At 37.8% G+C, this 24,175-nt stretch overlaps 1 protein-coding gene across 2 annotated transcripts in view; it reads right to left on the reverse strand.

The window, feature by feature from the left end:
• The window catches only part of MMS22L (MMS22 like, DNA repair protein), a 91,841-nt gene that overhangs the window by 15,971 nt on the left and 51,695 nt on the right, over nt 1–24,175 (reverse strand). For both annotated transcript variants that reach the window (XM_075747766.1, XM_075747767.1), the window contains exons 15-19: nt 9,234–9,424; nt 6,621–6,771; nt 1,952–2,094; nt 1,044–1,186; nt 730–889 (exon numbers count right to left, since the gene is read on the reverse strand). In XM_075747766.1, coding sequence (XP_075603881.1) covers nt 730–889; nt 1,044–1,186; nt 1,952–2,094; nt 6,621–6,771; nt 9,234–9,424 — 788 coding nt within the window. The remainder of the gene's footprint in view (nt 1–729; nt 890–1,043; nt 1,187–1,951; nt 2,095–6,620; nt 6,772–9,233; nt 9,425–24,175) is intronic.

Genomic DNA, 24,175 nt, shown 5'->3' on the forward strand with positions numbered 1-24,175 from the left:
AGATCTTGTAATAGAAAAGTAAAGTAATTCACAAAACTCAAATTCCACTACATTAGATGCACCTTTTGCATCGTGGTCACGCTTTTCACTGTACTCCTTATAGTCATGATGTACACTGCATGTACGTGCTAATCATTACCTCTGTCTTTAAGATACATAAGGTTTACTCTGTTTTTAAAGGTAAGTGGGTCAGACTGGCACGCTCATTCATAATAAACAAAAAATAATTTTCCATCCTATCAGTAGTTCCACACTTTAAAGAACAAATGCTAGAATTGAAGCTTTAATAAAATGCAGAGTGTACGTAAGAGGAGCAGCTCTAAAAGGAAGTTACGTTCCTAAGCTGACCTCCCCACTATCATAACTCCAGTGAACATGATATAGCATGTCATAACGTTCCTTCACTGGCTTGTCAGTGTTTCTGGTTTTGTTTCAGTAAAACAGGTGATTTTCAATGGTAAAAGCCATGAAAACATCTTACTTTTGAAAACACTGATTTGCAGAGGTAATTTAAAAAAAAAAACACAAGGAGGTTAGGCATCAGGATAAAAATCAAAGAAAATCAGTGGAAGAAAATTAAATATCTAACTGTAATATCTTGGTAATTTTGCTTTTTTAAACTGTTAAGATGGACAGTAGAGAGGAAAAAAAGTATTAAAAAAAATAATTCACACTTTACTGATTCCTTAAAACTATTTTCTAAAAGAAAAGAGGTTGCAAAATAATTACCTATGATCCAATATGTAAGCTGCAGACCTTCTGGAGGTCCTTTCACCTTCAGATAAGGTTTTACATACTTTAATACATCACCTAAATATTCCAGAGTCTTTGCTACCATGGCAGATTTTTCAGGGAGTGTTTGAAGGCCACTGTAAGCTCTACCAACAGCCTGAGAAAACAGAAACATTGAAATAAATATAAACTTACTAAGTCTCTTAGGACCTTTGTGTGAGTAATTTCTTTTCATACACCAAACAAAATCTGATACATAATTCCTTTTCTCTAAAATTGTCCTGTGAAGCTAACAGAGAGATGTACAGTACCTTAATGAATTGAACAAGCGCGTTTTTAGGGTCTTGCTTGAAAACTGACTCTTCGACATGAGCCTTTGCAAGAATGTTTTCTACTTCTGAGAGTCTAAAAATCAGTCTTGTCATTTCAGTCAGCTGCTCCATATAGGCTTTTGCTGTTTGTAACGAGAGAGCACAGCAGAAAACATAGTATACAGTTATGCTTTTCAATTTAGTCACAAAATCATAAAACGAAATATGATTTTAAAATGTCTAAAATACAAGGATTCCACAACCAACTGCATCTCTCTAGACAAAGAACATGTGTCTAAAGTAGTTATGTTTCTAATACAAATATACGAGAATGAAGACTATTAAGTATGGATAACCAAGTCTTTCATTTTACTGATGGCTTTCTTCAAAATCTACAAAATGTGTATGAAAAATAGTCGCTAGAAGATGTGTTCTACAAATAATTAGAACTGCAGTGTTTTAGAGAAGTGGTGAAGTTTTGCTCTAAGAAAGCAAAATATCCAATATAAAAAAGGGAAGAATTATTTACAACTCTATTTTTTTTTCCTTTTTTTTTTTCTTTCTTTTCGGGCATTCACAGCATGATTTCTGACTATTTACTTCAGGTTTTTACTTTTTTCAGAGCAGTTTCTCCATGGGGGAAAAATAGCTTGTCTCCTTGGGAGCAAGTTTTTGTTCTTTGCTTCCAAGGAAACAAGCTCTTTTATCTTTGTTTGTGATAAATTTGTCATATGCAGAGCAGGCAAACTATCAATAAATAGCACAAGCAGCGTAAAGAAACACATTTTGTAATTAGGTAAAAGTAAAGGAATACAAACAAAAATACATTTTGTAATTAGCTGAAAATGTTTGCCAGTTTTGCAATATAGAATCGTTACTGCAAACATTAGGGAAATGTGAACACTTACCAACTGTTCGCTCAGCATCTGTCTTGGCCAGCATACCAGTCGGTTGATCTATGAACATTTGCAAAATGCAGCGAAACCAAGAACGTACTGTCAAAGCTTCATAGGAAGTATATCCCATACTAGAAAAAGCTTCACACAGTGCACTGTACAGGTGGAAGAGAAAGAAAAAGGTAAAGAGATCAAAGAAAAGTATGCAAAAAGGCGGCACAATGTCTCATTTGGCTGTAGACATATAGAGACCACACAGAACCAATTAGAAATAAAGTAACAGAAAGGCCAACTGGCATTCCTCTTGTGTGCTCTACAGACTTTGCTCACAGTATCCTGATGCCTAAATACAGAGAACATGATAAATTTGGTAACGCCACCCATGGTAATATAAAAGCATATATACACATATATGTATGTTTTCTGTACATAAAACTGCTTAAGCTACCCCAGCCTTTCATACAAAGCTAGCTCAGGTGCTCCACCCTCCTTGAAGTCTGCTTAGTCCTAGCAACATAAAAGACGGAGAAGAGAAGGTCTGCATTAGCAAATAAAGACATGTCATGTTAGAAAAGGATCAAAAGGAGAAACATAAAAAGGCAGCTTGGAGACAAGAAAGAAAACCGCTCTACTTGATGTACACTTACAGAAGTATGCATTAACGTATGTATAAACACGCAAGTATATACATTCCCACACGCAGCAAACTTGCTGTATATACTTTCAATTAAACACTCGCTACTGTTCTACCAGCCAGGCGTCAGGCCGGAGTCAATGGCACCATCAACACTCAATGCGCAACCCCTCTACTGTTCAGTGTTCCCAAAGTTTTGGCCACCTTAACCACTGCGAGTAGCTGCTCCAGTCACTTCTTCCCAAGCAGATCAGCCCGCATCATTAATTCTGCGGAAACTCCTTGCTGATGGACAGCGGGTCTGTTCTGCACCCTGTTTGCAATTCCTATCAGATGAGCTCCATGCGTGCTTCAGGTCAGTGAAATTTCTTGAAAATAGTTACACCTTTTTATTTGAGAGATTTCCTCCCTGGTCAGTCCTAGGTGCTTTGACTTTAATGAAAAATGCTTGTACTCTTTTCTTGATATATGTACATATAAATCTACTTATTTTCTCCTGAATTTTTACTCGTGCTTGCAACAGAAAGTCAACACAGGTCCAGATGGAAACCAAACTGGAATCTGTTTCTCACTGAACAACATTAATAAAGTTTTTTTTCTGTTTCATTTAGTTAAAACCAACAACAACTATATGTTTTATTTGAACATCCCTGCTGAAGTACTATTGAGAAAATAAATAAGGAGACCAAATGCAAGCAAATAAAATATAAAAAATGAGAATTAAATTCCAGTACCAAAAGGGGAAAAAAATAGGATGCCTATGGACGTAGTGCTCTTTGCAGTAATGTATAAACAACAAAAAGTTCCAGCCTTATGTAATCTTGATGTACACAGCTAGTCTACTTGGCCCCAAAGGGTCACAAAAACATCTTCTGCTGTAGTGTCACTCTTGCTTCTCTTGCTTGCTGGTACATAGGCCACTTACGCATCTTCCTAAAACTGGAAAGGAATATGCTCCTATCTTTAAGAAAGGAAAGAACAATAACTACCTGCTAGAAGCATGGCATGTGGTCCTTTTAAACCAGTGAGCTTACACACACGCTCAAAGTTAGTTTAAACAGGTTATAATACTGTCAGTATTAAAACTACACAACACGGATCTGGAGAGGAACTTTTAGGCACTACTGCAAAAGAAATGCCAAAGCTTGTGGGCATGTTCCTAAGGGCACAGCTTGTCCATCAGAACCTTTATTATCAATATTGAAATAACTGATATGCAGAATAAGCTTCAATCTTAAAGAGACCAGGCAGAGCTTGCAGGGTATATAACAGCATCAGAAATAAAATAATCTTTTTACTTTTTAACTGAGAATGTTTGATGTGAAAATTATCAGAGCGCAGTAACCATGAAGTCCCAGCACTTAGATACTTCGATAACTTTTACTCTACAATTGCCTAAGGTAAATAAGTACATGAATCATGTTACAAAAAATTGCTATCTTATTAGCATATAATAAAATGTCAATGTTTAAAGTACGATACCTCTGTATAATTCCACCAAAAAAATCTTATCTTAGGTACTCATCATCCTTGCGTAAGGAAACCTGAGCACCTTGTAGCTCTGCTGGTGAGGGAGGGACATACCTTCTCCTCATTTCAGATACTTCAGCTTTTACCTTGATGGGCCTTGGAGCAACTGATAGGGCAAACAGACAGTTCTCCTTGAGGGTTGGCATTCACAATCTCAACAGCTTAGGGGCAAAAATATTTTTCTCTGTGTGAGTGCTTTCTGTCCCATGCTTCCAGCAGGGGGGAGATTCAGCAAAGCAGAGAGTAAGAATGAGTGAGAACACATGAGAGAGAACCAGAAAGAGTGGGAACATATATGCGCACATAAGCCACAGACAAATATCCATCATCACTCGACTATGCAGTCATGCTTTTTCCTGCTAGTTCTCTCAATATGGATCCATGAACCTGACATCTTCAGTTAGTCCAAGGCACAACCTGTAAGAGGAGGGCAAGGGCCTCTCGTCTCTCGTTCCTTTCTAAGCCAGTTATTTGGAAATCAAGGTTTGGATTCCCTCAGAGTGTAAAACCCACTTAACTTGGGTTTTCCAAATTCTTGCACAAGTGCTCTAACCTCTCAAATAGTGTACACCAGTAAACTATCATCAATGCTAACTGTTTGTTTAGGTGAAATTATGGCAGTGGGGCTGCATGGGGAATTCGGTACTTGCCACATGTGCACACTCTGAGCTTGCTAATGCAACCGTGCTCCCAAACACTTGGGAATGGGAATGCTGTGGTCGTGGTTCCAAATACAGTAAATGTTACCTCAGCCAGCATAGCAATGTATCTGTGGATACGTATATAACAATCTGTCACATGCTTAATGAATATTGCTAATGAATACTTAAGTAACTGCTTTCAATCACTTAAGTGTTTACTGTAGGAACCATAATTAGCCATAAGCACCTAAGTTATACCAAAATTTCCAGTTTAGGCATCAAAATATTTTTCTTAATCTCACCTGAAGAGCAGCAAAATTCGAATTATAAATGGGCATTTATGCACCTAACTCTTATTTCATTCAGCATGTGCTAGGTATCTGCAGCTTTGCATGAAACTCACCCTATAAAGATCATACAAGAGAAATATGGCAAATCAGAGGACTGAGTGCTCCTCTCTTGAGTTCCAAATTGACACACGAGGAAATAAATTCAACTTATTTTAACATCTCCCTGCAAGAAGGCCATAGCCTCATCTTCACCGATCACACTGAAATAGTCTTTACCATATCCTGATTTACAGCTATGCTCCTTAGTACAATATGTACCCTAAAAATGTGCAACATTTTTCACTTTCAAATACAGTCCAACATAGAAACACTCCCTCTTTCTCTCTCATCTCTCACCTCCCCTGCCTTCAGAAGTGAGGCAAGGGGAAAAAAAGACAACATGCCACAACCACACCATCCAGCTATCTGAAGTTCAGAGACCTACTGAAAGCAAATAAAATTCCTCCGGTGTATAAAACTGTGACTGGACTGCTCTAGCTGACCCTGCTTCAGCAGAAACATTGGACAAGTTAGACTACCTGATCTCAAGAGTCCCTTCAAACCGAAACAATTCTATGATACCGTAAAAAGTCAACATTGGCATGTAAAACATAGCAATGTGATAGTTTTTCTAAACCTATTATTTAATTTAAAGCATCCCTTTAGCAGGTCTCAGAAACTTGTGCTATATGAACATTAATATGCACTCAGAAAGTGTCTCAAGCTTGTCAAAAAGAAAGTTTTAATGCATGCATTTCCTTATGATCATTTTCCTTATACTTTCAATACTGCCCAACCCATCCTCCTCAGCTTCCTGCAGAAGTTCTCGTTTTGAAGAAGTCAAGATATTTAAACATTGAAGACTTACTATATAGCATCTTCAGGGTTCTGTGACAATGTTTACCATGACGTTTTATAAAAAAATTTAAGGTTTTAAGTGTAACTGTTACGGGGAAAAATAAGACCAGTACTGTTAATTAGAAATTTTAAAATTTACCAAGTTACACTACTCAACTTCAAGAGCAGGTAGGGCAGGAGGCTACTGCCTTGCCAAACTATAACAGCGCTGCCCAAGTGTAGCAATAATAGAAGGGGGTGGATGACTATAACTATGCAAATTAAAAATATGTTATGGGTTCAGGCATTTCACTTTGATGCAGTACTACTCTTCACATAAGTGCTTCTCTGAAGATATTGTCTAGGTCCCCATTTTTCAAAATCTATTAGTAACAACACTGTTTCCACTGGAAAAAAAATAAGTGGTTTCCTATATCAAACAAAAAAATAAAATCACTTTTTCAAAATACTTACCTATCTTCCTGACAAATTTTGAGTATCTTAATCTATTTACACATAAAAACCCCAAACAATTCAACCCAAATAACACCCATTATCCCTTGTGAAACGTCCCAGATGATTTCAAGAAACCTAGAACATTAACAGATGTAAAGAACCTGGACCATCTCAATGGTTTGAAGCAACATTTTCCAGAAGTCTAATGAAGGAATGAGAAGGTAATGGAATAACAAACAGTCGCTGTTTTTCACCTGTTTTGAATTAGGTGACTTAGATATCTGGACACCAGCTGAGGCCACACCATGTCATCCCATCCAAACAGCTGCATCATTGATAGAACAGGCTGTGGCTGGAGATCTGATAGGGCTTTGCTGGGTATATCCAAAGCTAAAAGAGTAAAACCTGATTTTAAAGAGACAAAAACATGGCACCATGTTAATTATTTCTCAGTACATCCTTGTTCTGCTAAAAAGCACTGAAAATTAATTATGATTAATAATATGCAGTCTGGGAGTACCAGAAATCTCAATTAAAACTGTGCAACTATTCTAACAGATAGCGTTTGTACACGTTAAAAATGTAGTCTCTGTCACAAGGAGTCTGTAAGTCAACATGACACACCAAATGCAAAGGAGGGAAAATGGATCCAAGCATAGGCAATTTTAAATATATTCACGAAACTACAGATCATAAATCCTGAAGGCGTAGCTTTACCACCTATGTAATAAAAAACACGTCTTAAAAACTTGCTTTTTTGTTGTCTGGGCCTCCCTTTCTTGCCTCCATCCACCGCATCTTCCCTTGTACACAGAAGTATTACTGTGCTTTACGGGGTTCAGTTTTATTTATTTGCTTAGTTGTTTTTACACACTTCTCACAGTGCAGAACTATTTTGGAAAGAATTCACTCACTCAAAGGTGGTATCTTACTATTTTTGGAATAGACTTTCATGTATCAGAAGCTAGGGTGTAAGTAACGCACTACAGACAAGCTTATTCTTGAAAAAAGGATCTTCATGTAACAGTTGCAGATCTAGAAACTGGGACAGTACTTCGTGCAGAGTTTTTGTTCATGAACAAAACTCTGAACCTTTTGCTGTTTGTTACGTCTATTGTGGAATCTAACACTACCAGCATAAAAAACATAGCACATTCTTTATGCTGCAAATGACAAATACATTTAAACTGAGGAAGAAAATGTAATCGGAAATGCTAAGCCGTTATTAGGTTATCGGAAATGAGAGGCATCAAATGAGGCAGGAAAACTAACTTTGGAAGGCAATGAAATAAAGGGGCTCACTAGTTTCCAAATTCTCCCATTCAAGTCAAATATAAATGTAATATTATTAAAATAAGGATTTATAAAACTGCATTCATTGAGAAGCTGACTTTGAATTAGACAGAAAAGGCTAGTTTTCAGAAACATCAATGAAGCTCTTTTAATTAATGGTGTAGGCACAGACTACCTTAAGCTAGGAAGGACTTCACATTTCCGTACGTGCCTCGGAATAAAAAAGGAGGTCATACAGAGTCCCCACTCTGCCTTAGGTGAGGAAGCAATTTGTGCCAGCCTTCTTCCAGCTTATCACATTGTTTCTGCAGCATCAGCCATAACGTAGTGGGGGGAGAAATGGGAGACAGAAACGATAATGTGAGTCCCAGGCTCTGTGCCTGGCAGGGGGAGCAGGAGAGCTGTGACAGCTGCTCTCTCCTCTGGGCTGCAACCTCTGAGGCAAGAAGCTCATAGAGCGCGGGAAGGGTTTGCCTTCCTCTGTAGTACTGCCTCACACATCTCTATAAAGCAGGTCACAACTGCATCCCCTGCTTCTAAGCGGAGTTTATAATAGGTTGTTCTTCTTGCTATTTCACTGTGTTAATATAAAATAAAAAGATATGACACTGTGGGAAATGAATGAAAAGTTTTGACATAACAACCTCTTCCTTTGATTTGTATTGCTGTTTCCCATACGTGCTGCAGCAGTGTGAGACCACTGCCGTTGCACACTGTCTCCTTCATTAGTGTTACCTACTAACTACTGCAGAGCTGCTTCAAGCGAAGGGTCTTTTAACTTTTCTGTTACTGAGTACTTCCGAGCTTGTAACTTTATCTAATTCATATCATGATGGGAAAAAAATATTTTATATTTCACTTCTCTAAATGTTAGTTAAATGGATACAAGATTTCATTGTAACTACAGAATACAATGCTAGCTACTGATGTTAAAGATCAGACTGGGATTTCTTTCTATTCACTGCCGTGCTGACTCATTACACGTGGAGTTCGCATACATATGGAATGTTGTACTTCAAGATTAAAACCCTTCAGTGTAAAGCAACATAAATAAGTAAAATGAATTATGGAATAATTTTATGATCGTGACCATGAAGGTTCAGCAAAAAACAAGTCATGTAATCAACCTTTTAAAAATTGTCTTCAAATGTATTGTTTTTTAAAAAATGTGGTTTGAATTGCAACCATAATGAAAAGAGTAGTTCAACACAAAATTATAATAAACTTCTACAAAAATAACTAAGTTCTAGATACAGTGAAATACGTTATTCTCATTTATATTGTATAACATTGGAATGTTGATCATAATCTGTGACTGGTATGAAAAAAGAAGTCAGGCTTGTATAGCTTCAAATCCCGTTGGAGTTCTCAATCTGTTTGTATTCTATCAAGTAATTCAATGCTACGATATTTGTTCTTGTCAAAATATTTAGCACAGAATCTACTTTTTGCATTTATGCATATTCAAGTTACTACCTGGAAGCAGCAATATCCCAAACCACAAAAATCCTTGAAAGTTTGTGACCCAGAAAATAGCACCAAATCCAGCAGTTGCAGAGAGGGTCAATGCTAACCTGCAGCTGTATCAGCAAGCTGTGGGGAAGGTGGCATCTGTGACATTCGCTGGCTCTTCAAATAGGGAAAGAAATTTCTCCAGAGAGCACTGGCGACAGCAAGGTGGTGCTCTTTAGCCGCTAATGGAAGCTGTGCCTCTGGGGCCGCGTTCCCTGGCTGAAGTCCCTGGCTTACACGTTTGTGCACACTCCTAGGGAGAAACACAAACAATGTTACGTTCAATAACTGAAAAATTCACATCTTTTAAAAACGCATTTACGACTACTTTAAACCGTAGAGCCCGAGAACTGAAGGATCATTTTGTGCAATTAAATCCTTTATGCAAAGACATTATGCATACCAGTTATTTGATGGATGAATGATGGCATATTAAGCACCACAAAGTTAATGTTAATTACTAATGTCAACCATTAATTATATGCTTTTTAATATGTCAGATCAAAATGAGAAATAGGCAGCTTTAAAATGAATATCTGCATTTTGCAACTGCTAGCATGACAAGCAAGTCTGCTTACAATCCAAAGCCAGATGCTTATTTTATAATTTTTGTCAGTAGGGTTTTTAGGGTATGGTTGTGTACAGCAAATAATGGCAAATGATTTTGATCAATTGTAAAGCTTCCTTCTGAAACCTATTTCTCATTTGTAAAACCTCACTAGGTACGAGTTTAGATAAGAGAAAAGATTCATTTTATCCTGATGCACTGCAGACAATTAGGTTTGACAGCAATGCCCACAGCTTTGTTAGTACAGTAAGGACAAAAGTTACCACTACACATAACTCCCATCTCTTCCTGAGACAATGTGGCATGAATTCAATAACGCACTCAATTTTCTTTGATTCTTCCAGTACCATTCCTGCTACTTAATCTAATTTGGAAGTTGTGACTTTCTAGAGGTTTAATAGAGATATGTCTGCAGGGAATCAATGTTCTCGGAGAAATCGGGGGGGGGGGGGGGTGCGCAGAGGAAACATTAATAAATTTGTCTAGTAGAGCAGGATAGGAGGCATTACTGCACTGTCTGATCAACTAAATACATGCTTATTAAAAACAATCTGTAGGAACGCACTATCATTCCTGTTCCTATTTATCTTCTGGTCAACTCAATTGAGATTGTGCATTAAAGCACAGGCAGCATTATTACATTTGCTTTATTAAATTCTATAAACAGCACTGTAAAGTCAGAGTCAAGATATTTATAAGATAATGGCAAACAGCGGAGGCATCGAGACTTGCCGTAACACTAACATTTGTAGACCATAATATTTTTTCTTTCTTAATTGCCATTCTCACAATAGCAAGTGTTTCACAAAACTCTTCCCCTAGATCTTTATTCTGTGCTCACCCTAATTTGAAATAAACCAAAACAAAAATAGAAAAAAACCTCTAGCTCCTAGTTCCCTTCTGGGAATGTGGGAAAATTATGAAAGAATTACACAACTCACAGCACTCATTAGGACATCTGAAATGGAATAATTTTAAATAAAGAGTAGACTGGCTGCAAGGCCTTCCCGTACTAGGGTTGATATTAGAAGCGCATCTCATTATACCAAATTAGTATCCAAAAATTCTGCCTAACACATAATTTAAAACATAAAACATACTGGCTGTCAAAGGTAACGATACCTTATGCCTGCCTGCAGGCAGCCATTAGTTTCAATAGGACAGACAGAGAGAACTGAGTACCAGCTACTTTTCAAATGGCTACATCTAACAGACATGGAAGGATACGTAATATTAGGAGGAATCAAATGTTTCTTTGCAAGACAGTGCAAGTCCAAACACAGGAACAGAAGCCAGGAATTCCAAACCCAACATTTATTCCCTCTGTGGCTTCACAGAAATCATACAGCCTTTGTTAGCCTCAGTTTCCCAGCCATGATATTTGGATAGTAAGACAGCTTACCCTTTAAGGATGCTGTGAAAACAATCAATGCTTAGAAACTGAGGATTATATTCAGTATGTCAGTTGGTATTCCTATTTACAAGGCATATTCTCCAAGTCAACATGAATTGAAATAGAAGTGAGATTAGCATAAAAAGTCGAGCAGTACTTCTTTGGCAGTATCCCTTATCTAAAAAAGGAGAAAGAAAAGGGTGCAGAAATAGCGAGGTCTAGAGGACAAACAATGAAAAAGTAAAAAGGCTAAAGAAGCAAGTTAAAAAATACATTTTTGCCTATTACAAAAAAATAAAAAAGTTTTAACAGTAAAAACATAAAGGACTTTTTTTGGTTTATTTTGTTAAGAAAGGAAAGCGCGAATCCTCAAAGTGCAGAGAACAAAACTTAGGGGACCAAATTCTGCCATACTTCCATCCAGACTACGGTGTAAAATTGCACAAAGACCTTTTTCTCTCCTCTAAATTGCCTCTCCAAAGAAGGGTGCCTTGCATCTCCTTTAGCCACCTATGCAAAGTAGAAGGGTGTACAGACTTCCAAAGTAAGGTAATATATCTCTGTGTCAGTGGAAGGGCAACACGTACAAATCAGTATTTATGTTTATTCATAGTAACCTACACAAATGCTTGCAATAAGGTAAATGCTTAGAATCGATGGAGCATTGATATGTGCTGCAGCAGCAGTAGCCAACTACTTCTACCAACAAGCAAATTATTTTAATTCCATAAAAATATGGATAAAAACAATTTTACTTTTTATTCAGGCTTCCACATTTTTCTAACACTAGACAAGCACACCATCAAACATCACTCCATTTCTGAAACCATATACATGTAGTCTTCCATTGTGTTACGAGCTCTGGAACCACCGGTTGCCTCATTACAATGGTAATAACTGGTGTGGATTTTTACTTGTTTTAAATCACGGATTTCCTGTTTCTGTAAAAAGAGGTGTGCTTTCTCATTTTACCGTCAGATCAAATAAACTCTGGGTTTATGAAAGAAGGGAATGTTTGTGCTACCTGAATGAGGACTGTGCTGGATGTATCGTTACAGCAGTAGCATGTGGGGTTATTTTCTACATCCTACAACTGCGTAAGGAATTGCAGCCATTTATCTGGATGCAGATATTGTAATCACGAACAAGCCTTTCACAAACATAAACCGTGCCTTTGCAAGCACGGATTACTAAAATGGAGTGAAATTTTAGGTCAAGCTGGAAAAGTAACAGATAAAATGCAGAAGCCTGCCTATATAACGGAAACTCAAGTCACTACTAGTCCATAATTTGCACCTGGCTGCATACTGGCATCCAGACTTAATACAATGTTATTTAATTTGAAATGCAAGGGTTCAGAACTCCCCAACATATGAGAAGACCTCTCTCCTGCTACCAGCATTGCCAGGGACACATACTACCACCCTCAGTGGCTCCCAGACTATAAATACAGACACTGGCTTCTTCACCGGCGGTATTCCCAGTTCCTCTGCTCTCCCAGACACGCCAGGCCAGTCACAGCACCCACAGAACTCGGCTGCCCAGTACAGCCAAGATTAAGCTCAGGAAAGTCTTTTTAAAGGAAATGAATGACCTTTTGATGGTGAAACAAATAAATAATTAAAACCCTACACCTGCAGAACCAACCCCTTGGATAAATCTAGGGAGATTTGGGTAGAGATATAGGAGTATTTCTAAAATGATAAATGGCTTTGATGCTTAGAATTTCAACTACTAACATCAGTTCTTTCAAGGAAAACTCAGGCAAAGTAAAATCAAGCAAAGCATCACCACACTCTGATTCAAAGACAGATTCAAAGTGCTCTCTGCAGACTGATGGAACTTGAATAATACTTGAATTTGGAGATTTCCTTTCCAAACATTCTCCTCCCTTTTTGCATCGGTGTAAGATTATGACCACAGTTTCTCATTTTGATATTTTGGCAGCAAATGCAGTGTGCCTTGGTCCTACTTTAATGTTGCCATAGAGGTGGTAACAGCAACAGAAGTGATTGGGGAAGTTGAGCCTTCTTCAGCTATGTGGTAGCCGTGAAGACTTCAGCATAAACAACTGAAGAGATATGGAGATTAGTTGATACAGGGAACAATAAAGGTAAGAGTTTTGATTACAGTGAAGTCGACAGAAGAGCTTTACATTCTCTCAACAAGCCCCAGACGCAGAGGTGATGTCAGCTACTCGGAAATCTGCACAACAACAAAGTTATCACCTTAAGGTCTCCCCAAATCAAAAGCCCCATTAATACAATGAAAAGCATATTTGTTTCTGCTGAAAAGATTAGCAATAAGTTACACAATAAAGATGGCATTAAAATAAAATGCAAAATAAAAGTGCCAATGTTGACACTACTTCATTCATATGGAAAGGTGTTTCTGCTTCCTGACCTCTCTTACTTGCCAATACAAAGAAAGCACTATTGTATGGCAAAACATTTGGGCTTTCCTGTAGAAATCTATCCAGTCGTATTTCCATGGTTGTATAAATCTCACTGCAGTGATACACTTGAAATCTGTGCTACTGCTACAGGTGCAAAACTCCAAGATCTCTGCTAGACTGCAGTGCACTCAGCTTCAGTGACCAAACAATATTTACCAAGCAGCATTTCAGAATTTAGTTCAAAATTCTCATCCAATTTCACTTTCTTCAAATGCCACAAAACATCAATACTTCTTTAATATCTCTACTCATTTCCTCCTTTCACTCCACCAGAACTGTTGCTTCTTACAGTGAACAGAACTGGAAGCAAGGTTTTGGCAGAAGCCACACACATTTCCAGGAACTAGTCCTATCCAAGTTAAGCTGAAAAAGATCCTTGCACACCCTCCATATGCCATAGAAAATAATCCAGTATGGGTATTCAACCAGTTGATTATTATGTCATTTAGTTACATGATATTTATTAGAAAATTGCATTAATCCAACAGATATCAACTCCCATTGTTGATGAACTCACTTTTCAACTCTCTACTTAGTAATTTGTTTCATAAGCATTTACTATTTTTGTCTGTGCTTCAAGTATGCAGTTTACACTAAATACATGTACATTTCTGAAATCATACCTGTTATACTACCACAAAATACAATACAAAGTGTGAAAGAGAACACATTTTTAGAGTTAATTACTTTTTAACAAATTTTTCAAAATACTCAATAAAGAAAAGCTAGTTTAAGTATGGAGTATAATACTGGCATTCATAGAGGAAAGGATAAATTGGTTACATCTGAGTTCAAGTCTGCTTTCATGTGGTATCATGGAGCTGTGCCAAGGTACAAGTAACAAACTCTATGATCCTACCTCTCTTACACATGCAAATTCATGAAAATGAAATTAGTCTGGATTCACAGAAGAGGCACACTAGCTGCACAGTGGTTCCACCATAGCCCAGCTCCTCCAAGAAGAAAGTGTCCCAAACTAACCATGCTTAGACACTGATGGAAAGCCACAGATGTAGGTGTCAGTCATCTCATGGTAAAGGCTTTTGGCATCCTGTGTCTCTGGGCACACAAGTTTAGGTACCCAGGGAATTTCAGTGGTTAAAATGAAGTCACCTACAGACTTTCAGACACTTCCAGTGAAGCATACATGAAGAAAGGTGGACTAAATTTCTACCCAAGTCTGAATCAAACATCCAAGTCCTCTTTTTTAAATCTGTTTCTAACCTCCTTTGGGACACAATTTCTTTTTTATATTCCTTTATATAGCACCCAGTATATTGAGACTGGTATGACTGCAGTAGCAACCAGACAGAAGAAGTAATCCCACCTCAAATCCAGAATCTCTGAACTTCAGTTGTTTCCATATCTGCAAGAAACTTACAAAGTATTTATGAAGTTTCTTCATATTTGAGCAAACAGCCTTTTTACTCTTTGGTAACTCAAAAAAAACCCAACCCCAACAAACAAACCCCAAAAGAGCACAGAATTTAAACCCACCTTTATGGAATTAAAAAAATAGATTTCAGAAAGATAAGCAACATGAGAAATTTAAGGCCAAAACTGAATTTTTCCATCCGTTAAAAGAACATTTGGGAAACCCCTACAGTTTATAATGAAAGCATCAGCACTCTGTAAGCTGTAACGATAGCACCACCACCACCGAGCTGTACTGCTCACTGTACAAACAGAACTTGAAAATCATGATATAATATTATCAACACTAACACGTCCCCATCAGATCAGTATTTATTAAATCATGTTTCAGTGTTCTTCATTCAGTTTAATTTGCTTCAGTAATCCACAGTAAACTGCACATTTAAATGTTTACTGCAAAAAGGATGTGCAAATAATATGCCTGGTTATGTCTGTATGTAATGATCACTTATTGGTGTGATGAGCTGGGAAGGGTAACAAGGGAAGAGGGATACTTTTCACAATGTCACATCCAGGATTTTTATCAAATGCTTTAATTATTCCATTTGTGCTTAAGTTTTTTTATAGCATGAACTTGCACAATATCATACATGTCAGTGTACAACATGCCTTCATCAGGCACAACAACGTGCAGCATACAGAAAGTGACATGCCTTAGATGTTGGATGAAATCCAAAAGGATAAAAGGATGTAATGGTTAAAAAGCAGGGCACAAACAGATTCAGACTGCCAAATCGTAATTCCCAAACTGCTCACTTAGTCAGATCACCCTCTTTTGAGTGGGAAGATCCCTGGGTGCCTACACTTCAGCTACACAAATGCCTTGAGCTGAGCATCTAACCCACAATCTCCATCTACTGGGGACAGGAAATCTGATCATGACTAAGCCACACCAAGAAAAGCAGGCTGCACCGGGTGTAGCAGTAGCTACTTTAATTTTAAAACATGGAATATACTTTTTTTTTTTTTAATATAACAACCAATGAGTCACAGCCTCAGGGAGGAGGGCATCTAGGTCCAGTTTTGATAGACTGGTTTTGGGATCAAGCTCTGCTCTTGGATTGAGAGTTTTACATTAAGTCAGTCACTGGATAAAAGTGCAAAATCCTAGAACAAGGACTGGAGCCCATGACACTCTTACTTCCCCATATTATGTCCTAACCACTAGGTAACACATATTTAATTGTTCAGACTATCTGTTGTCTGTTATTAAAAAAACAGAACAAACCAACCAAAAACCCCCAAACCCAAACAACCACCCCAACCAAACCTATTTAAGTACGCACCTTCAGGAGTGGGACTCTTACAATGTGGAGTGGGACTCTTACACACAGATTTCTGTTCTCCATGGCATTGAATCAGAATTGTCTCTAGGCCCACCAGACACACATTGGATTCAATCCTTCACTTCCTATTTTCTGTAGGCTAGCAGTAGACAAAGTCCCACATAGGAGGCGAGAGTGGTTTGTTTTACAAGACATGCACGCTGTACACGTCAAAGAAGTTGCTGCTCAGCTGGGCCTGTTACTCTAGGTCATCAGACCACTGTACCTTGGAAGACCCCTACACCATTTGAGAGCAGGAGTCTTCCAAGTCCTGGCATCCTCCTAGCTCATCTGAAAAGAGCTGGCGGGCAGATGGCCCTAGTGCTCAGGAGTAAAAGGTCAAGAGAGGCCTAAATCACCATAATACTCTAGGACTGAGGTGTTTCAGACCATAATTTAAAGGACTTGTTTATATAACTGTGTATGTAGAGATAGAGATATATACATATACATGAGAGAGAGATAAATAAAAATACCAGGGCATCTAGCTTAGGCTGTAAGAGACACAGATGGACATTAGGGCAGCATTTAAATTAGGACAGCTTCTCTGTAAAACCTTAGCTAATCATTGCTGAAAGATACGCCACCTTCCCCCACCCCAAAATCCTAACCATACTGGTTTCTCTTTCCACACACACATCAGGAAAACATCGTCCCTAAAACTTATTTTGCATTATGTTCCCTTAATTGAAAAAATGCCTATCAACAAAATAAAAAAGGCTACAGATTCTTTCAGTTTACCACACATCAATCACTGCCTGAGTAGAAGCAGATCACATACTCTCTCCTATTGACGATACAGTAGGTTTAAACAGAGCCATTCCAGTTCTTTCACTGATGGTATAAATCTGCAAATCTCAGCGGAAGAGCCTAGTATATTCCTATTGTTAGTGGATCATTGATGGAACAGACTCAACAGTTAAGAAGCTTCTAATGTGACAATTTATATAAGCAGAGTAATTAAAGTATATTAGAAATCCAGATAATCTCCCCCAATCAAACCAATGAAGGGCAGCCCATGGGCATTCAAATCACAAATTGCAATTCAGCTCAGGGTCACCTTCCCAAGTTAAATAATATCAACAGAAAATACCTTAAACTAAATGATCCTTACTCATTACTAAACGTATTCAGGAAATTACATAAAGCTCTTTAAAGATACAAATATTTTAAGAACACTTAACCACTTTAAACAATTATTTTTTTCCTTTTAGTGATTTGAAGACTAAAGCCAAGTTTCATTTCTCAGACATTACTTGCGATATTCACTAAAACATATGAAAGAGTGAGGAAAATGGGAGATGCTTTTAAATATTATAATGCAAGTACAGCAGCAGCATAATTTTCTCACATTACTGGACTGTGCATTAGTACATACGGTGCAAGTTGTCAGTAATTAAATAATTATAATATCAACAGCTAGGGAATGTAGCTCCCAGGATTTTTTTAATATTCTCACAACCCAATTATATTTTTTACTATTTCTGTTTGGGTTTTTTTTGTTTGTTTTTATGTATCTTCTACAAGTAAGTCTATCAACTACACAATTAAAAGCATTTGATATATTACATTTTGATATGAAATAAAAAGTAAATCAAACCCAGCACTCTTTATAAAGGTTTCCAAGTTTAAAGTTATATTAAAAAAACAACAAAAAAACCCAAAACATAACCATTGTAACTGACGCCATAATAACTAAAATGGAAAGCATTACCCTATTCAAATTTTAAGTCAATGTTCCCAACAATTTTAGTTTTTTAAAAATAACAGATGCTGTAGTACACAGTTTGGCAGCTACTCCATTACCAGAATATGATTCAAGAAATGTGGCTCTTCTTTGCCTGAAACTAATACAGAGGAATTTGGTAGATCTATGTTCTTCATTAAATTCTTTTGATTTAAAGGTAATGCAACAAACAGCATGTAGCACAGAAGAGTGAACTGCAAGTCTCAGGTTTTAAGACAGTCTTTTTCCACAGCAATATGGAAACAATAATACATTATGTTCGGATATATAACCAGCAAAGTTAGCTATCATTGCTTGATCCATTTTCCCAATCAAAGAATCACTAAAATTAGTAAAAGTGACCATGCCCTGATCCATTTCAGAGTTTTCAAACCAAGCATTCAAAGTAAAAGATGTTGGTTTGTCAAGCTGCAGCATCTCTGAACACATCCATCCCCTGAAACATTACATTTATTCATTCCTTGGGAGTTCATCTTCTGGACTTTTAGAAGGAAGTAGCACATAGGAGTGACAAAGACGACTCAATATCCAGGTGTAATTCACATACACTCCTTTACTTTTTTTTCTACTGGAAAGCAAAAGATGCATGAAGGCCTCAATACTAGCCTGAACATATTCCCACCCTTTACTAGAGAGCAGCAAAAGTTCCCAGGATACCACCAACAGACTTGGCAGAGACAAGAGGATAAAAAAGTCTGTTTTAAAACTCATGGGGTCACAGGAAGATATGTGCAAATCTTTCAAATAGGAAAGTGGACAGAGAGCAACTGCTGAAAAGTTTAACTCAGAAAGAAGCAAACCAGAAATGAAGTGATCTCCAAGCACAGCCAGGTCTCCATCTTCTATTATACCACTTCTTTCACACGTTCTGCCTGCAGCGACCTTTCCCCCATGCACTATATTGCAGAAGAGAGACCTGGAACGTGTTATGATCAGCCTGTCCTGTCCTTCTGACTCTCCAGACGACTGTGGATGCAGCAAGACTCGCAATGATCCAGGGCAAAGAGATGCCATAATCGTGAGATGCAAGTGAAAGTTGTCATATAAACACTTGCAAGAATTTTCCACCGGTTGCTTGACAAAGGCCTTAAATATATGGAGAAATGGGCCAGCAGTCTACCTGAAACGTTTATTAAATTACAAGAAACAGCAAGTATTTGGAAAGGAACTAGCATAAAATAAAATCATGGACAAAGAAAAAGGAAATCAAGCTGAAAATTTTTCTTTTCTGGCTGTATTCCCTTTACTTTAAAGAGAGGCAAAGCAAGTGTCACCAAAATTGGGATTCTACAGTGTGTAATACTGAAGAAGGAGCAGTAAGTTCCCATGGTTTTCTATGCATTTAACACCGCAATTTAGAAGAAAGCTGTTCATTAATAGGTCCGCATTCATCACAGATACAAAATGTCAACACATCTTATATTGCTCCTTCAATCTACTGATATGTAGGTAATACTGTTTATTTTTAGATGTGGAACACTAGGACATGTTTTTCTTAATTACTCTAAAATGGATTTTTTTTAGAATGCACATATTTTCCTAAAGCATTCACTATTTTGTAAGTAAACAAACAGCATAACAAGTCCCTTAGTTAACCACTAATTCATTCATCAATAAACTGTTTTACCCATTTTTGAATGGGTAGGCTTGATGAGTATATGCCCAGGTGAAGAAATGGTCAAGGCAACATCTGCAGGACCACACTAATAATAAAAAATAAAAAAATTATCTGTACATCAAAGAGCTCATCTCCTGATATCAAAGATTCTCATATTCACTGGAATGGAAAGCGTTAATGCTGTGATAAAAGGTTTTCAACTGCAGTTGAATGTGAAGATTATCAATATAGCAGCAATGTACAAAGGGGCTTCATGAAGGTTACTGAGTTTAATATAATCCTCTCTATAGCTAAGCACAGTAATAGAGAACCCTGTGTTCACTGCGACAGCATGTTGTGTGTGCTCAGTAATACTTTTAAAATATACAGGGAGAACAAGAAATCCCCAACATCTTTACTATGCTCAAAGACAAAGTAAAGATATTAACAAGAACAGACACACAACCCTAAAACATGAAGGTACAGAAAAGCCAAACATTTAGAGCTGCACAATATTAGTTAGCACTTTCTCCTTAACCCTTCTCAAAGGGTTTAACAACATCACCGAAAAGACAAGTTGTTATGACCACAATTTAAATGCAAACAACAAAGCTCTAAGCCTGCTTTGGCTATGTCTGCTGGGAGGGAATATTACATCTGCTTCAGCCACCCTAGCAATTTGTGCCAGAGAGCTGTTGTCTTTTCCTAACCACATTTAACTAAGATAAGGCTGCAAGAGCAGCAAAGACAACATCACCTGCGTTAATTCAATGCAACTAGTTCACATTTCAGCTTGTGGAACAGCCTCAGGAAAAACAGTTAATTTGAGCCCAACTGCAATTTTCCTTCATTATGTTCAGTGGTATTCAGCCAAGTTAGCTTCTCCCCCGTACTACACAGACAAATGCTAAGATCACAGTTTTCTTCGTGTCTTTAATGCACAGTATAAACTGGAACACACAAAGTGACCCTCTGCTGTCCCAGAATCTCAAGTCCTGGGAGAGTCAGTCCAGGTACTCACTTCAGCAGCCGGGCTCAGCCATTCACAGATCTCAGCCAAGCCCTCTATGCTAGATTCTGCACCTGGTCAGGTGCTGGGAGTCCTCTTGTTGCTTTGAACAGGTAAGTCAGTGCTCAGTTCTTTCAAGAAACAACAAGAAAAAGCAGACACTTAAAAAGACGTTTAGTTTGCCTAAGCAGCCTTTCAGCATAGGTCAGATTCAGAATGTTTTTAATCCTCTGGAAGAACAAATAAAGAAAAATAAAGGGGAAAAATGGACAGGCTGCATTTGAAAGTAATACTATCCTAAAGTGTTGTTTCCCCCTTTTTTAGTTCACATACATACAAAAAAACTTCCATCTAAACCAAACGTAGTATTTGTAAATCACTGCCATTTCACAAAAGTTAAAATAGCACTATCTCAATTCTTAAAAGCCTTTTTTCAAATAGTGATGTTTGTAACAGACTGACATTACAATTAGTTCTGATCAAAATAAGACAAAATTCCCCTATAAATTCGTGTATCACATGCAAAACTTCAGAATTCTAAACGTGTCTCCACCTCTATTGCGCTGTTTTGCAAGTTCTCTCAGATCTGCTGGTGAGCTGAGCGCCACATAACCTGACCCATAAAGCTAAGTCTTCCCCACCGTAGTATTCAAAGTATGTTCATCACAGAATTACAAAATGTTCTTTACCAAAGGCAGACATTCAGTCATGAGGGCAGAGTCTGCAGGCACATCACCTCACATGATGAGTTTAAAAAGAAAAACACATGATCCATCATTGATGGGGGGGACTTGTAGGAGTCATTGGGAACTTTCTGATCAGCAAAATGCTACACCCTTTTGGTTTTGAGGATTTTGTTCATTTGTTCATTTTAAACAGGGGTTTAAAAGATTTTTTTTAAATATGAGCCTGATTTGGTTTACAAAGTATTTTACATTTGAAAGAACAGGAAGTCTAGATCGCTAGTATCTGTCATATAGGGAACAGACAGTATTAGTTGTTAAGTTTTTTAGCTGGAAACAGCAAATCACCACTGGTACACAAGATCATTAACAACCTTCCATGTCACGTCTTCCCCTTGCCATCAGAGCAGGATAGAATTACAAGATGACATTCAATGGTCACAGCAAATAAGCTGACTTAGCACCATTTGCTCCCTGTTAAAAACCACCTTTCTTCAAAATATTCAAAAGAAAGATCCACTCACACCCATCAAGGCCTTCCAAGTGAGCTCTTTGCTTTCAAAGTTCTAAAAAGATGCTGCACATCAAACAATATCCTGGTATTATATGCCTTGAATACATACTGTTGTTGAGTACAAAATCTACTTTCCCCATTCTTAGTGAGAAATCAGAGAATCACAGAATGGTTGATGTTGGAAGGAACCTCTGAGGGTCATCTGGTCCAACTCCCCTGCTCAAGCAGGGCCACCTAGAACTGGTTGCCCAGGACCATGTCCAGGCAGCTTTTGAGTATCTTCAAGGATTCAAGGATGGAGACTCCAAGACATCTCTGGCCATCCTATGCCAGTGCTTGGTTACCCTCACAGTGAAAAAATGTTTCCTGCTGTTTCAGTTTGTGCCCATCTCCTCTGGTCTTGTCACTGGGCACCACTGGAAAGAGCCTGGCTTTGTCCTCTTTGCACCTCCAGATAGTTCTTTACATTGGTAAGATCCTCCCTGAGCCTTCTCTGCTCTAGGCAAGGGCACGTGCCTGGCTCAAATCCCTGATGAAGGTATATGGAAGCCTTCCACATCATTATAAAATGAATCATATGTGAATATAATTTATAGTGAGAATCAGAATGCAAGGTTATCTGAAAATTGAAATAAAGTAAAAATGCTAAAGCGAAAAAAACAAGTGCTTCTGATTTCAGTCACGTTACTAAAACGGAGACAAACTGCAGACTGCAAAAGGGTATCTTCCAGAGAATTCTTCTGTTGTAGCAAAACTTCTAAAATTTGTCATCTTCTAGAAACTAAGTATTAAATAGGATTTCTGTTTGATTGGTGATTGGGTTTTGCTCATGGTTTTGTGTTTGGTTTTTTTTTGGTTTTGTTTTTATTAAGAGCTACAGTCATAGAAAAATCTAAATTGGAAGGGACCTCCAGAGGTCATCTGGTCCAACCCTGGCTCAAAGCAAGGCCAGTCTTGAATAATGAGAGAAATTTTACAATCTTAGGAACTTGTTCCAATGTTTGACTATCCTGTGAAAATTTTATCCTTCTATCTAATAAAAACTTCCTTCATCACAATCTCAGTCCATTGCTTCCTACCACTATACATGTCTGTGAAGGGTCTGATTCCATCTTATCTATAACTGCCCCCACCAGATTGCCTCACCCTCCCCTCCGCGTTCCCATCCAAGTCTTCTTTTCCTAAGGCTGAACAACCTCGGTTTTCTTTGCCTGCCCTCGTAGGGCATTTGCTCCACCAGACCCCTAATCATCTTGGCGGTCCTCTGCTGGACTTAAAGCAGTATTTCAATGTTTTTCTTGTACTGGGAACACAATATGCTGCTTACTTACACAACATAATTTACTTGAAATGCATTCTTCTAGGACACCAGGAGAGCAATGAAATGTAGCGGTCTATAGCTACACAATGACCCAGACTCTGACAGAACAAATTTTCTGAATTTTTATAAGCTAAGCCTTTTTTACCAATTCCTTACTGTCTTCTGTTTGCAAAAAAATTCCACAAGAATTTTATACTATGCAGTATGACTGGAATGCCAATCACCTAGTCCTGAAAGGCCAGTGAAACCCATTTTTAAGTACAATCACTTCCAAAACCCTGCCTTTAGCTCTTCCATGGGACTCTGAGATCAGTATAACAACAGTTGACTGAGAATTATAATGATGGGACAGGTTCTATCTTCTGTAAGATATTGTTTACACTTTTAAAAAAGTAATTTTTCACACAGTAAAGATATCTAAAAAAAATTTAAAGCTTTAATAGGTTGACCTTAATTTAATGGACTCCTAGTGCTGCTGATGGACTCCCTACACATTCTGTACAGCTTAAGCAGTGGATCTCTGTTTAAGCTCATGGTGTTTCATTCAAACAGATCACTCTGGAAATGCTTACAATTTGAGAGATATGATGTTAAATTTATGGCCATGTAAAGATCATTAAAATTCTTCTTAGCCACGCTATTAAAATCAAAGTTTGGCAAATTGCTTGAAACAAATTCACCGAGGTCAACTTCACCACATCTCTCAAATGTTTCCCTCTATCTAGCACAGCTTTAACATGTAATTTCTCTCATTGAGTGTGTTCTCACTCAGACTCAAGGACCAAGACGACTGAGAAAAACTGGTAAAATAGCCACTCTGGCTGCAGAAATTCAAATGTTGAGCTGGTGTCATCTCAGTTGAAATTTCCCGATTTGATCAGGAGATGCGAAATAGACCCTGTAGATAACTACAACAAAGTCCTGAAGGAAGGTAAAGGAACAGTATCAAAATATAAAC

The sequence above is a fragment of the Balearica regulorum genome, chromosome 3, assembly GCF_011004875.1.
Source record: "Balearica regulorum gibbericeps isolate bBalReg1 chromosome 3, bBalReg1.pri, whole genome shotgun sequence".
Classification (NCBI taxonomy): Eukaryota; Metazoa; Chordata; class Aves; order Gruiformes; family Gruidae; genus Balearica; species Balearica regulorum.